Genomic DNA, 15,159 nt, shown 5'->3' on the forward strand with positions numbered 1-15,159 from the left:
TTCATTTCAGTAGACTTTCCTTTCATAGGAGACAATTCACTGTCTTCCTGAAACCAAGGCTGCTTCTGTTTCTCAGAACTTATCAGGTTCCTGCTTGACTGGAGGGCAAGCTACAGCTCACTGTCAATTTCTACACATCGCATCCATCAACGATTCAATCCACAGGCTGTTTTTCACTGGCAGAGGAACAAATGTTGCTATCTATACCAGTAAAATGCCTTTTTTATTGTTGCCCTCGAGATCCCAGCTCTCATTTTTATTTACTGCTATTGCAGAAAACTCCTTTACTCATTTGTAGAAGTGGTTTTGGTTCCCATTTTTAGGCTGTGACTAGTCACATCAAAGCAGACATGACAGTTACTTATAATTTAAACCTTTATATTGTAGCAACTGCCACTTTCCCCGACTGTACATGGATTTTTGCAAAATTCCACTCCAATGTTCATCTTGACTAAGTTACCTGCCCAAATTTGTAGACTCTGATTTGTTAAGAAGTTCCCATTTCAGAGGGTGTACAGAGGCCCATAATTCTCTACCCTTCCCAACTCCAGCACTTACTGAATGCAGGTGGAAAACTTATCAGAGTAGGGAACAATAAAAGTAGATCTCATATCTGTCTCAACGCTAGTGTTTAAAAATAAAGCATTATATTTGGAATGTCCAGGAGAGGATTTTATTAAGAGTTTTTCATCTGTAAACTAAGAACTCTCAGTCCCACTGTGGCAACCAATCTATTTCAAGATGATTTCATTCCCTGGAATATAGACTATGCTGGATGGAGAATGACTAAGTTAAAAGAATGCATTGTGTTAAGAAGCTTAAGTAGTAAACATAGAAAAGATTTTGCTCTCAGTAAGAAAATAAGACCATTCTAATTATGATGTTTATATAAATACAGATAATAAAACATGTTTATAAGAAAGTGAAATTGCAAGTTATTATACTCATTCTGCAATATACAGTTCTGTTCAGATACATACTAGGTGTTCAACTTTATATGAAAATTTAAAAAATAATCTATGTGTGTTCATCTGAAAATGGAGATGAAAATGGTATCTGTACTTGATGGAGTTGTAAACAGTCCTTGTCACATACTAAGACCTATAATGCATGTTTCTTCCATAACCATTTTCATTATCATAATCACCACCATCACTTCATTGTTTAGGCACACAGCAAAAATTAGTTCACTTTCCTCTATTCTTCTACTGTGAAAGGAAAATGCTATGGTATAGAAAGCAATAGTAATACTAAGACAAGAAATGGGCAAAAAATTATTTTTTAAATATATTACATGATCTAAGTTGCAACTTAAGAGTCATTGTTTAGCCTCTCCCATTTTCATATTAGTACACAAACATCTACTTTACTCTTTGCCAGTGTATCGTTTTTAACCATGGTACTATTAATGAAAATGTCACTTGTACTAGGTTTGACACATTAAAGAATTTTGCTATTACAGAAATGCTGCATTAAAAAACCTTTAATAGGGGCTGGAGAGACGGCTCAGCCTAAGAGCACTGGCAGCTCTTTCAGAGGTCTTGAGTTCAAATCCCAGTAACCAGAGTGGCTCACAACCATCTGTTTTGAGATCTGGTGCCCTCTTCTGGCATGGAAGTATATATGCAGAAGGAACATTATATACATAATAAATAAATCTGAAAAAAAACCTTTAATAGACAACTAGACAACTTCCTAACATTTTGAGTTTTTGAATTCAAAGAATCTCTATTCCTTTTCTATCTTTTGTGGTTTTTTCTTTTCCTTTCTTTCTTTCTTTCTTTCTTTCTTTTTTTTTTTTTTTTTTTTTTTTTTGGTTTTTTGAGACAGGGTTTCTCTGAATAACAGTCCTGGCTGTCCTGGAACTTGCTGTATAGACCAGACCAAACTCATAGAGATCCACCTCCCAAATAAGTGGTGGGACTAAAGGCAAGCGCCACCACTGTCCAGCTAAGAAGATGTATTCTTGTGAGAAGATATATTCTTGTGACAACACTAATTAAACATATTCCAGAAGTTTATGAGTCTCTTGACAAGCTGAATCTGACACTGCTATTATGTTTGCTTAACTTAAAAATTAAAACTCCTAAGACATAATAAGTCATAACTACTTCAAAATTCAATGTCGGACCCAGTGGCACAACCTATAACCTTGCTACTGAGGAGGTTGAACCTTGATGCTTTCATGTTCAAGATCAGCCTGAACAACTCAGTAGCATTTTTTCCTATAAAATTAAAAGGAGGAAAGTGATAACTGAAGATTTTCTAAGGGCAATTAAGACATTTTGTGACTAGAGCTTGTGTGGTTTAAATAGGTATGGGTCCCATAGATTCAGGTGTTTGAATGCTTGGCCCACAGGGAGTGGTACTATTAGGAGGCGTGGCCTTGTTGGAGGAAGTGTGTCACTGTGGGGGCAGGCTTTCAGATGTCATATGCTTAAGCTACACATCAGCTCCTTCTGCTGCCTATGGGTCAAGATATAGAACTCTTAGCTACCACTCAAGCACCATGTCTGTTTGCATGCTGCCAATGTTTCAGGCATGATAATGGACTAAACTTTTGAACTGTAAGGCAGCCTCAATTAAATGCTATCCTTTATAAGAGCTACAGTGGTCATGGTGTCTCTTCACAGCAATAAAACCCTAAAAAAAAGCTCTTATTATTTAACTGTTGTAATTCTGTGTCTGTTGGAAAAACACCAATAGTGATCCTTAGTGGTTTTTAATATGGTACTTGTCTTTGTCCCTGAGGCTACTATAATGAAGAACAACAGACTGGCTGCCTTACAGACAACTGAAATTTCTCCGTTCCATAGGGTAAAATTCCAGCATCAAGAAACCACCACAGTCAACCCTAACACTGGGTTGTAGCCTGGTAAGTTCTCGTCATATCTTCATGTAGGAGGAATAGGGTAAGAGTTCTCTGAAGTTCAGAAGCTCTATCCCATGAATAATTTCTCTCTTAAAGGCCCTATTTTCTAATGCCATCATACTAAGAAGCTACAATTTAACAAATTTAGAAGGAAGGGAACAAATTCAACCTACTGCATAGGTGATTTGTGTCTTCAGTATCAAAGTCTTTGTTTTTCATGTTAGTGGTATCTAGCATGACAAAAATAGAGTGATTCACCAGACTTAATTCAGTGTCAAGCTGCACAAATCTTTTATATTAGCAGTACTAATAATGAATAAAATGTACTGATGACTTGTGTGTGGAATCATGGAAGTTGGCATAGCCTAGCTGCTTTCAGAGGTTTTTCAGGTTAGAGTCCATTGCTCCTGGGGCACAATGTGCCTTCCAGTACCTGAGAGACCAACACACTCCCTAAGGCAATGAAGTGTTCAGGACACTTTATGTTTCTCTGTATATTCTTCAAGCCAAGGAGGCATAGAAGCTTGACAGGACAATTGGTCTTGGACATCTTGTGTACCCTGTATAGCTTACAAACATCACTGTATTCTGGCAACTACAACTGTATTGATCCTGGCAATTGCCATTATATTCTGTTTCTGATAAAGGTATAAAAAGTCTGATTGCTCTGAATAAAATTGCCATACCTTAAGTTTTGCTGTGGACCCTCCAAGTGGCCTGCTTTCATTCTCACAGCCAAAACAGGTATCCTTGGCCCAGTAAGTAAGTGTGTCTAATTTTTTTCATCTTTAGTATTAAATTCCTGTAGATTAATATCTATATCATAAAAATTTTATGTGGTGAATAACAGTGCCTAGTTCATGATAATTGATAATTGTACTTACTGACATTCTCACCACTGAGTTTTTTAAGTATAAGTGACCTGAAACAGAATTGGAAGGGAATTCGCATATGTCCAATCCCTGCAATAAGAAGACAAAAGCAGTAGGATAATGAGTTCAAGGTCAGCCTAGGCCATAGAGTGATACTCTCTCCTAAGAACTTAAAGCAAACAAATGAAAACAAGCAAGTTGAAAGGTCCAAGTACTGAGTGTTGAGAATGCTAGGTATTACGTATTTTAGGAAGGTGAAATTATAGAGAAACCAATGAATTTAGACAAACATAGACACACCATTATAACTCCCTTCAAAAAATTCCAGGATGATAGTTGGAAAATATTTCCAACTATTTTCAAGATTTTGACCATGCATTTTGTGCACCCCACTAAGAAAAGTTCATTTCAACTCTTGCCTCATTTAGAAAGATGACTGTTAAAACTACTTGGCAACTCAAACTAGGAAACAGGACACTTGAAATGTACACTCACGACTTCCTTATTACAAATTAGCCTGTAAGTATGCCTCCCTACAGCAAAATTAGCATTGTCTCAGCAACAATTTTTTTTTGACACCATATCTTGTTATGTTGCCCAAGATGACTTCAATCTTGTCATGCTACCTCTGATTTATTTCCAATTGCTGGAATTATAGGCAACTACCACTAGCCCTGAGGTAACACATCTTTAATTCTAGTCAAATCTAGTCAGTTGCTTTTGTACATACTTATCTCATAATGGTGACATTGTGTGGTTTCATTAAGAGTAAGATTTCCTCAGCTCCTGTGTATAAAACTATGAACTATATAACTATGTACACTGAATAAACATGTCTCCACACAACACTGAAGGATAAACATTATTGTAATCCGTTAGAAAAACTGTAAAACTAAAGACTTAGAATTCTCATTACTAACAAATCACTGAACATAGAAAATCATGTAAAAATGCAATTCTTTCCACTCTTCTCCTTGACTTCTAGGGCCATACTTGACTTTGTATAAGTTAAGGATGCAAATGAGTTCAGCTAGATCTACATGTACACAATCAGAAACAAAGCTATATGGGCCTACTATTAGCCATCAAATAATCTGTAAATATATTATATGCAATATTTATAGTGAATTAATCACATAAACCTTTGCTAGGCATTTTTCTTGTCAATGAAGTAAATCAGAACAACTATTGACCGGATACTACACATGGTACTGGAATGAATGATATAAACCTGTCTCTGGATTTAAAATCTTTCTATATAGTTTTGACATATCCATTGCTTTCTTTTAAAAAAGCTTCTTGCTTTAATTCACAAGATTCTACTTGTTTCATAAATTTAACTAAAAATTTTTATGAGATATACAGAGGACCTTATTCTATTCAAAGAAGTAGGCCTTCAAGAAAATTATCATTAAAACTGTCAAGTATGTCTCTTGCATCTTTACTTACTTAAGAAACAGAATTCAGAAACAATGTGTAGTAATTGTGTGAAACAAACAAAAAAGTCCAGGCAAATTCTGAACAATATGACATAAAATTAGATGGGAAAATAGGGGGAAAATATTAATTCAAATTATCAAGACTTCTACTCTTGGCATAGATATGAATTCTGTAAAATATATAGAAAGAAAAGCTGTAAGTTTATTTCAAAAGTTGAAAGTAAATTTTATGGCTTGATCAATCAGTAAAGAAAATAGAATTATCATACCTCTTAGTGATAGGAACATCAGACTTTTATTTTACTATTGTACAAACATGTTAAGTGCCCTTTAATACACACCGATAGGGCAATGGAAAATCACTAGACATGGCCTTAATATAAAAAATTTGGTAAACAACAGACATATGAAGGTATTTTTTTCTGGTTTGACGTGACATATACCATTTTACATTAAGCTTTTTAATTACAAATACCAGAGCATTTCAAGGTAATGATAAGTGTGATACAGTAATTACACAAAACATTAATAATTTATTTGTAGCATACATATCTGTATATGCTACACTTTTATATGATGTTGTCATTTAATGTGTTGCATTATGACACCATGGCAACTAGGATGTCACCTGGTCATAGGAAGTTTCCAATTTAACACGATCTTTCTGGACCAACATCAAACACACATCATGACCAAAGCATCATTATGGGGATGTGCCTATTATTTCAACAAAAGAGATAATATTCTTTTCTTTCTTTCCTTTTTTAAAAAACCTTTTTCTTTTTAGCACTTTGGCTTTGTAATAAGGGCTAATATTCCTCATAAATAGGAAAAATCCGATAGTTTCACGGGGGGTGGCACTGCATAAAGGATGAAAAGTTCAGTATCAATATTTGAAAAGTTTTAGTTGTAGCAGGGACATGGCTCTAAATAACCACATGCTTAATCTGTTATTTCTTACTCCTGGATATCTCTGTCATCAAAGTTTAGAACCTAGTAACTGAAACATTTGTTGTGTCTGCTGAATGTCTATGAATAAACCCCTTGTTTTGAAACCTGAGCCAATGAAATATTTGTCCTGTTTCAGTTGATAGCTACTAATAATCCCTTTTTTGGAACTTGGGCCCAAGAAACATTTGTGGTTTCTGTTATTAATGTTCACTATGTAATTCCTTATTTTAGATTTGGCCTCATGTCCCCACTGGAATGCAAGTTCCACAAGTCAGAACATTATTTGTCACCTGACATGGTTTACACACTCAATATTCATTCAACCAATAATGCCACCTATCTCTTTTCAGCATCAAAACCTTGAAGGCAGAACAAGATGCTGCTAAGAGTAAGACTGTTCTGCTAACCTAGACTTCTGTTAAGAGGTAGTAAATAGGTTCTTTAGATGTAAGATGATTACAGGGTTAACAGAGCACTTATATTCGATTGCAGTTCCTTCTTAGTCAGATCTAGGGTTTTCTCCATGTCTCTCTAATCTCTAAATACTTAATTACTCTAAGTTCCAGACTTAGAAAGAAATTTCTTCTCTATCCATACTGACTTCTACAACATTTTGCCTTGAAGCATTCATTTCTTTGCATCCCCAATGTCTTTATTACTAATAAATTTAATAGAATACACATCTCCTACAGAAATCTTGACATAATGTAAACTGATGTCTAGATAGTTATCACTTTCCACAAAATAGCTGAATAGACACACTTAGCCAATTTTAATCTAGGTTGGTCTGACCAGTCAACCTCCACACCCATGAACAAGAAATAAATCCTGATTTTTAACTATTTTGTTTTCTATACAAGTCGGCTGCCTAAATCTGCAATCAAAAATGGAAACATTTTAATCCTCAGTACCATCCTCTCTCTCTTCCCTGAGTTTTCCACCAAAACACATACTAACGTTCATAATTTATTTACGTCTTATATATTATCTCTTCACTAAAATGAAAACTCTACTTGGGTGGAAATTCACCACTGTATCCTCAGAATCGAGGTATGTACTAACCACCTAACTTCATGAAGTATATGATAGATGCATGAACTATTGGTTTGTGCTATGATCCCTACATCACATTCTACAGTTCTATAAAAACTTCATTCAGATTGATTTATTAATATTAAATGTTGGTTATGTTAAAATTGTTGTTTCTATTCAGTACTGAAGTCAATACTTTTAATTTCTTCTGAAACCAAATGAGCTAACAATCTAAAACTTTAGTTTTAAAATCATAAGCAAGCATTATTTCTTTTAAGCCTCTTTCCTACATTATAAACTGGAGGACTATCTAGATAAAATGTAAACCGCAGTTAAAAAAAAAAGCTTACATGGAGGAAAGATTTTATGCTATGAACTGGATTTCATCTAAAATAATGTATTCCTAATAACACTCTACTTTTCCCAGTAACACTTATAGTTCTCCAGACTTTACCCTCTTTCCTGACTAGTTTTTATGTCAACCTGACACAAAAATAACATTTGCCACAAACCCAAAATGAGAAAATAAGAAAAGTACTGAAAATTCTAACTTCAAGACACAAGGCATGGAATCCTGAGTAAAATCAGAAGTCCTTTTGCTACTACTGCCTTTGTGAGCTTCACAAACACCTTATGTCATACTTTGCAATCTATAAAATAGTAATCAACTAGATGGCGCTGACTTTATGAGAATTAAGTAGTCCTTAGAATGTCCTTTAGTGGATGGTAAGTACTCAAAAGTGTTTGTTATTATTAGTAGCCAACAAAAAAAAAAATCAAGCTAATTCGCTGTATTACTTTAAAAGGAAAACCAAATGTATAAACATTTTAAAAAACAAAAGAGATGAAGAGAAATGTCCTCGCCTTTAATCCCAGCACTCGGGAGGCAGAGGCAGGCGGATCTCTGGGAGTTCGAGGCCAGCCTGGTCTACAAGAGCTAGTTCCAGGACAGGCTCCAAAGCTACAGAGAAACCCTGTCTCAAAAAACCAAAAAAAAAAAAAATGTCCTAAACATGAACAATTATAAACTGTTCTGGTTATAATGTTGGAGATCTTCTCTATCATCATGATGTCCATGTTGTCGCGATTCTATTAATGCAATAAACTGAGACACTTTATAGGAAATTATGTTTATAGACAATATACATGTAGGAAACCAAAGAGGTACACTAAACTTTTAGACTTAACAAAATTTGGTAAGTAGCTGACTTAAAGATACATCAAAACCCAGTTAAAAAAAAAAACAAAAAAAAACCCCAGTAACTGTATTTTCGAATAGCAAAATATAATAAGAAAAGGAAATTCTCACATAATACCTAGGAATACACTTAATTAGAAAAATACAGAACTGACAAACTCTATAAAATTTCACTGAATCTAAAAGATACAATTATTACATTATCTCTACCTTCTTAATCCTATCTGGAAACTTGAAATCTGTTCTAGATTGTGGAGATGGCACTTGATATAGGCAGCTTGGGATACTTCCTACTTGTCCAAATGGGGATGATGCTGGACACTTGTCACTATAGTCGTACAACTCCATTTACCAATGACTGTCCTTAACACAGAAGAGCCATCAGTCAACAACTAACCCTTCACAGTGATTAACTGATTTGACAATAGTCTGCAAGACCATTATATGACTTGATTTTCCATGTCACTACTCGGCCTCGCTCTCTGGCGACTACAAGTTCAGGCTCTTCATGGCACACTGTCATATTCCCCCCCTGACCTCTGTCCATGTTACTTCAACTAACGGGCAGCATTTTCTCCTACAGAGTCTGATTCCCAACTATTGAAACGATTTCCTCCATGGTCTTTTTTTGTTTGAGTGAGGCCTATCCTGACCTCTTCTCCTGTCCTCATCACCATTATCCAGAGTATTTTTTTCTCTTGGTTTATTCTATTTTTTTCTCCCCAGAATGTTAAATCCAGTGCCCATTGACTGAGCCTCTTGTGACCAGAAGAGTGCCCACCCCAATGCAGACGCTTGGTAAGTATTTATTGAATGAACAGTCATATGAAACAGGATACCCTCGGATTTTACTTTATGAAAGGACTGAAGCAGTAAGAAGCAATCACAGAGGAGGCAAAGGAGTTTATAAGCCAACTGGCTCCACTCTTCATGGATGGTGCATTTCTCATGTAGTGGATTCCAAGAGTACTTTTCTGCTTAGACCATGTCCCTTATTAGAAGTTGCTTCTCAGCAGGCAACACTTCCCCGTCTTTGTTCTGAGTGCCAATCCCTAGTCCGTTATACATACTTGTTTAAAATGGAATGAATGGATGCATGCACAAATGAATACATAAGCCACGAAGTCTTGCGTAACAGCAGCACAATCGTTGCTACCTCACTTCGTTATATAGCCATGCAATATTACCTCTAATTTAAATATATATATATACATATATATGTATATATATGTATATATATATTTATAAACAGACTTTTTTTAAGAGTCACTAAAATATACAAAGTAATCAATCACGCCAGACAGGAACAGGCACCTTCGCCTACAGATATCAACGCTGATGAGAACACAGCTCGGGAGTACCTCCGGTCAGGGTGCTCTCTGGGGGGAGTGTGACAAATTCCATTGTAAGGCCATGCCTAACTTGCCCCAGGATCCCGAAGGCCACAGGTTTAGTCGAGGACCCAAGAGAGGAACTGCGGCCCCTCCCCCGCCACATCCAGACCTAAGTCACAGAGATGCCGCTCGGAGTTCCTCACCGTGCTAGACTAGGGGAGCGGCCGTGTCCGAGCAGAGGCTGACGCGCACGAACACCAGGCCCCGCAGCGCCGCCGCCGCCGAGGACGCCCACGCAACCAGAGCCCCCGACGCGCACCGACCCCGTGCGCCCCGCAGCCCCTCCACAAGTTGAGCCGCACTCGCGTGTCTCGCGAGATCCCGCGTCTTCGCGGAGCTTCTCGCGGCCGCTCGGCTGAAAGGGGGCTGCAGCGGGGCTCCCCGCCGCCACCTCCCCGCTCACCCAGAGCCTCGACCCTCGGCCCACCCCCGCCAATCACAGGCAGAATTCCCGGAGGCTGCCCGGAGACTTCCGGAAGCCGACCGGAACCGGAAGCAGCCGGAGCCGAAGCGGCGGGACCTAAGAAAATCAAAAAAAGCGCGGCTTCAGCTGGAGGCCGTGGCGAGCGGGTGGCTGTGGCCGCTGACAGGACGGCCCCTCGACATGGACTCCACCGCCTGCTTGAAGTCCTTGCTCCTGAGCATCAGTCAATACAAAGCCGTTAAGTCGGAGGCGAACGCCACCCAGCTCCTGAGGCACCTGGAGGTAAGGGGTTTCGGGGCGCGAGGGGGTGTCCCCTTGAGTCATCCAGCGAGTGGCGGTGACGGCGACTGGGTGGGTGCCCAGAGGGGGACGGTGGCCTGCTCCGGACCAGCAGGTTTAGGAGTGTGTCTTGACTGGAGAGAGAGGGGAAGAGGGGAGTGTGTGTGCGTGTTCTAAATTCATTTTGTTTTCTTTTTTGGATATTGAGTGGCTTCATCATTCGATATAATCAGGGCGATTCATTCAGGTTGCATGCACTAGCAGGACTTACTTTTTATGTTATGTGTAATTCCATTTATATAAGTATACCACAGGTTGTGTACCTGTTGATAGACATTTGGATTTTTTTTCCAGGTCTGGATGGAATTATGAATCAGGTCATTGTAATCATACTTTTTTTTTTTTTATTTTGAATGCATTTGTTTCTTATAAACCTACCAGTCGAGCTATCAGGTTATGAGAAAGGCCTATGTTCCCTATTTTCTTGTTTTAATTTTTTTAATTTAATTATGTTTGCGTATGTGTGATGCACATGTGCCTGAGTGCAGGACCTTCAGAAGGCAGAAGAGGGCATTATATCCTCTGGAGCTAGTGAAGCAGCTGTGAGCTCCTTGATGTGGGTGCTGGGACTGAAACTCAGGACCTCTGCAAAAATTAGTACATTCTCCTATCTGCTGAGCCATCCAATCCACATTCACTTTCATTTCGTATTGCTAGAAACAGTTCTCAAAAAGATTTGCAGCATTTTGCTTCCTAGCAATATATCAAAACTGCCATCACTCAGCCATATCATCCTTAGTATTTACCTTTTTTTGTTAATGGTTGGTGTCGTCATGCCGAGCACTGCAAGCTTTCTGAGGAATATACAAGTATATGTCACAAAAAGAGATATTTTTCATTATTTTGAACTTCTGCTGCCATAGTTTGACTTTAGAACCCCACACAAACCTGCACTTTGAGTCATCTCGTGATGGTCAGGGCAAAGCTGAGCTGTTGTCGTATTTATTGATAGCATTCACATCACTGACTGTGTAACTAGTTATTAAAAGCATGGTTTCACCTCTTTGAAGAAGTCTTGGTTGTGTGCCTTTATTATCAGTGAATGTCTCAGTTTACTCAAATATAAATCAAATCAGTAGCATTTAACTTAAAGAGTTATGAATATGAAAAAGAATAACAGATGTAAAGCACTCAGGCCAATGCCAAGGCCAGATAAGTTTTATCAGTAAAATAAACTAGTTTTCATTAGGAGAAAATTTATTTTTTACCTTGTATTAACTAATTATTATATGTTAGAATATTATTGAAATATAAGTCCAGTTCCAATCATGTTCAAAGCAAAAAGTGTCATCTTCTAGATAGCTAAAATTTTATTTATTTTTTCATTTATTTTTTGTTTTTTCAAGATAGGGTTTCTCAGTGTAGCCCTAGATTTCACTAGATTTCACTTTGTAGACCAGGCTAGCCTCAGACTCAAAGACATCCCCCTGCCTGAATGCTGGGATTAAAGGCATTCACCACCATGCCTGACTAATGGCTAAGATTATTAATAGATAAAAGAGACCATGTTCAGAAAATTATTAACCTCAAGATAAGTTACCAGTTACAAATTTGTTTCCAGTTTTTTGGATTTTTGTTGTTGTTGTTTTGTGTTTTTGAGACAGAGTTTCTCTGTGAAACATTTCTGGCTGTTATGGAACTCAGTTTGTAGACCAGGCTGGCCTCAAATTCAGAGATCTACCTGCCTCTGTTGGAGGAGGCCACTTGTTTTGTTCCTGACTGCTCAGCCCCAAAATAATCACACAGAAACTATATTATTTATGTCACTGCTTGGCCCATTAGGTCTAGCTTCTTATTGGCTAACTCTTACATCTTAATTTAACCCATTTCTACTAATCTGTGTATTGCCATGAGGCTGTGGCTTACTGGGTAAAGTTCCAAAGTTCCATCTGTTTCTGGTGGCTACATGGCATCTCCTTGACTCTGCCTTCTTCATCTCAGCATTCAGTTTAGTCCATCCGTCGTTCCCCCCCCTCCCCGCCTACCTAAGTTCTGCCCTATCAACAGGCCCAGGCAGTTTCTTTATTAACCAATGGTATTCACAGCATACAGAGGGGAATTCCAGATTGTGCTTCTGCGTCCCTGGGATTAAAGGTGTGGCCACCACAGCCCAGCTTGTTTCCAGTCTTATAGACATTAACGTTAAAGCACATTCTGTTAGTGAATAGGTAATGTGAAATTCCAAGAGTGAAGCTTGGTAAGAAAGTGAGAAAATGGGAAGGAGATACAGAAAGGAGGTATTAGACTCTAATAATTAGAGGGTTATTAAAGCAATCTGTTTAGATGTGACTCTTTAGAGTTTGTATATAAGATGTGTTAGTCTAATTCTAAAATATCAAATCGTTTGATACCAGGTTTATGTTGACTCTCCCTTACTAAAATAACTTGGTTGAAAAGTGAAAATTTTATCTTTGCTAGATTTAAAAAATATTCTTCATTAACTTTTGTTTCTGCATAATTTCCTAACTTCTAGACTCAACCTGAAAGGAGTTGTTATCCATTGGGCTTCATATACCATTCTCAGAGTAGATGGTATGAGTATACTAGGCTTCAGAATAATAAATCTGCTTGGGCCTTTTCTTAGTTAGGGTTTCTATTGCTATGAAAAGGCACCATAACTACAGCAGCTCTTACAAAGGAAACATTTAATTGGGATGACTTGCTTACAGTTCAGAGGTTCAGTCCTTTGTTGTCATGGCTGGAAGCAATGCAGCATACAGGCAGACATGGTATTAGAGGAGCTGAGAGTTCTTACATCTTGATGCACAGGCAACAGGAAATGGTCTGAGATACTGGGCCTGTTTTGAGCATACATGAGACCTCAAAGCCAGTCCCCAGAGTGACACACTTCCTCCAAAAAAGCCACACCTCCTAATAGTGCCACTTGCTATGAGTTTATGGGAGCAAATTAAATTCAAACTACCAAAGTTCTAGTATACATTTTTAGTCTGTGTTCAGTATAGTATAATACAGACAGTATATAAATGGTAGTCAGAAGTTCACTAATACATTAATAATAGTATACTGTAAGGCTGTGTAATAAGTAAAACTTAGATGATTTAAGTGGCTTATTGAAATGTTTCTGGAGAAAGTAAACAAACTGAAATCTAGGTAATTCGACTAGAGAAGGAGAGAGTCTGTATATGGGCAGAAAGGTGTGTTTTCTAAACTGGGAAAGAAAAGGCTAAGTAGCACGTCATAAAAATGGTTTACTTGAAATGCAGAAGAAATAGAAATTGCCAGCACTTAACACATTTGCTTCCTATTTCATAGGTAGTTTGTGGACAAAAGCTGACACGACTGTTTACATCACAGCAGATACTACCAAGTGAATGTTTGAGTTGCCTCGTAGAACTTCTTGAAGACCCAAACATAAGTGCTTCACTGATCTTAAGTATTATCAGTTTGCTGTCTCAACTGGGTAATGTGTTCATACTTCCTTTTTTTTAGAGTTTGAAATACTATGAAATTATTTTTTTTAAGATTTATTTAGCTGGGCGGTGGTGGCGCACGCCTTTAATCCCAGCACTTGGGAGGCAGAGGCAGGCGGATCTCTGAGTTCGAGACCAACCTGGTCTACAAGAGCTAGTTCCAGGACAGGCTCCAAAGCCACAGAGAAACCCTGTCTCGAAAAACCAAAAAAAAAAAAAAAAAAATTTATTTATTTTATGTATATGAGTGCTCTATCTGCATGTACTCCTGCACGCCAAAAGAATCCCACTATAAATGGCTGTGAGCCACCATGTGGTTGCTGTAATGGAACTCAGGACCTCTGGAAGAGCAGCTAGTACTTTTAACCACTGAGCCATCTCTCCAGCCCTGAACTTAATATTTTCTAAAGGGCATATAAAATTAATAGAATTTCTTCAAAAATGATTTAGTTTCAAAATATTTCTTCATTGTAGAACCATTTAAAGTTTGTCTTATGGTTCTTTCAAAAGAGTCTCTGTAGCTGGGTGGTGGTGGCACATGCCTTTAATTTCAGCACTTGGGACAGAGCTAGGAGAATCTCTGAGTTCAATGCCAGCTGAGTCTACAGAGTGAGTTCCAGGACAGTCAGGGCTAAACAGAGAAACCCTGTCTCAAAGAAAAAGAGTCCCTGAGTATATACATATATACATACACACACATACATGTACTTATGAACTCATATATATATATACCATATCTCAAAGACTTTCATATTCTATAGAAAAGAATGTATATGGGGAAATGACATTCTATTGAATTTTAAAACAACAAAAAGGCACGTGAACATAATGCCAATATTAAAGACAACAATCAGAAAGATGTAATAGTCTCTAAAAATAATCCTTCAGTAATAGTCTACATTGAACTTAGAACCAAAGATAAACTATAGTTATTTTTTTCTATTACTTCCCGTTATGTTTCATTTTTAAATGTTCATCTATTAATCATTTTCCCCTTGATTTGTGTATGCACAGAGGTGTTAGATATTTATGTCTATGGTTATAATCAGTTATCTTAGTAATAGAGAAGTATTAGCAGAGAGCAGCATTGCATTGTTTTGCAGAACAATCTAAATATTGTTAGTGATAGAAATATTCTGGTTTGTATTGTTCCTTAGAGTAGCCTCTTGCCATATAGGCTTGTCAAGCATTTGAAGTCTGGGGAGCT

General features: G+C 37.6%; 2 protein-coding genes across 6 annotated transcripts in view; one reads left to right on the forward strand and one right to left on the reverse strand.

Annotated features, from left to right (window-relative positions):
• Dzip3 (DAZ interacting zinc finger protein 3) overlaps window positions 1-10,163 on the reverse strand; it is a 74,398-nt gene extending 64,235 nt beyond the window's left edge. For 2 of the 5 annotated variants that reach the window (XM_057764175.1, XM_057764172.1), the window contains exon 1: window positions 9,902-10,163. The gene's annotated coding sequence lies outside the window, so the exon portion shown is untranslated. Of the gene's footprint in view, window positions 1-3,558; window positions 3,578-3,756; window positions 3,835-9,901 lie in introns of those variants that run through there. The other 3 variants (XM_057764173.1, XM_057764174.1, XM_057764176.1) reach the window with 3 other exon arrangements.
• A 142-nt stretch (window positions 10,164-10,305) lies between these two features.
• Cip2a (cellular inhibitor of PP2A) overlaps window positions 10,306-15,159 on the forward strand; it is a 31,125-nt gene continuing 26,271 nt past the window's right edge. Inside the window, exons 1-2 of the mRNA XM_057765279.1 lie at window positions 10,306-10,464; window positions 13,795-13,942. Of these exons, the coding sequence (XP_057621262.1) occupies window positions 10,363-10,464; window positions 13,795-13,942 (250 nt within the window). The 5' untranslated portion in view covers window positions 10,306-10,362. The remainder of the gene's footprint in view (window positions 10,465-13,794; window positions 13,943-15,159) is intronic.

Source organism: Chionomys nivalis, chromosome 3 (assembly GCF_950005125.1).
Source record: "Chionomys nivalis chromosome 3, mChiNiv1.1, whole genome shotgun sequence".
NCBI classification, from domain to species: Eukaryota; Metazoa; Chordata; class Mammalia; order Rodentia; family Cricetidae; genus Chionomys; species Chionomys nivalis.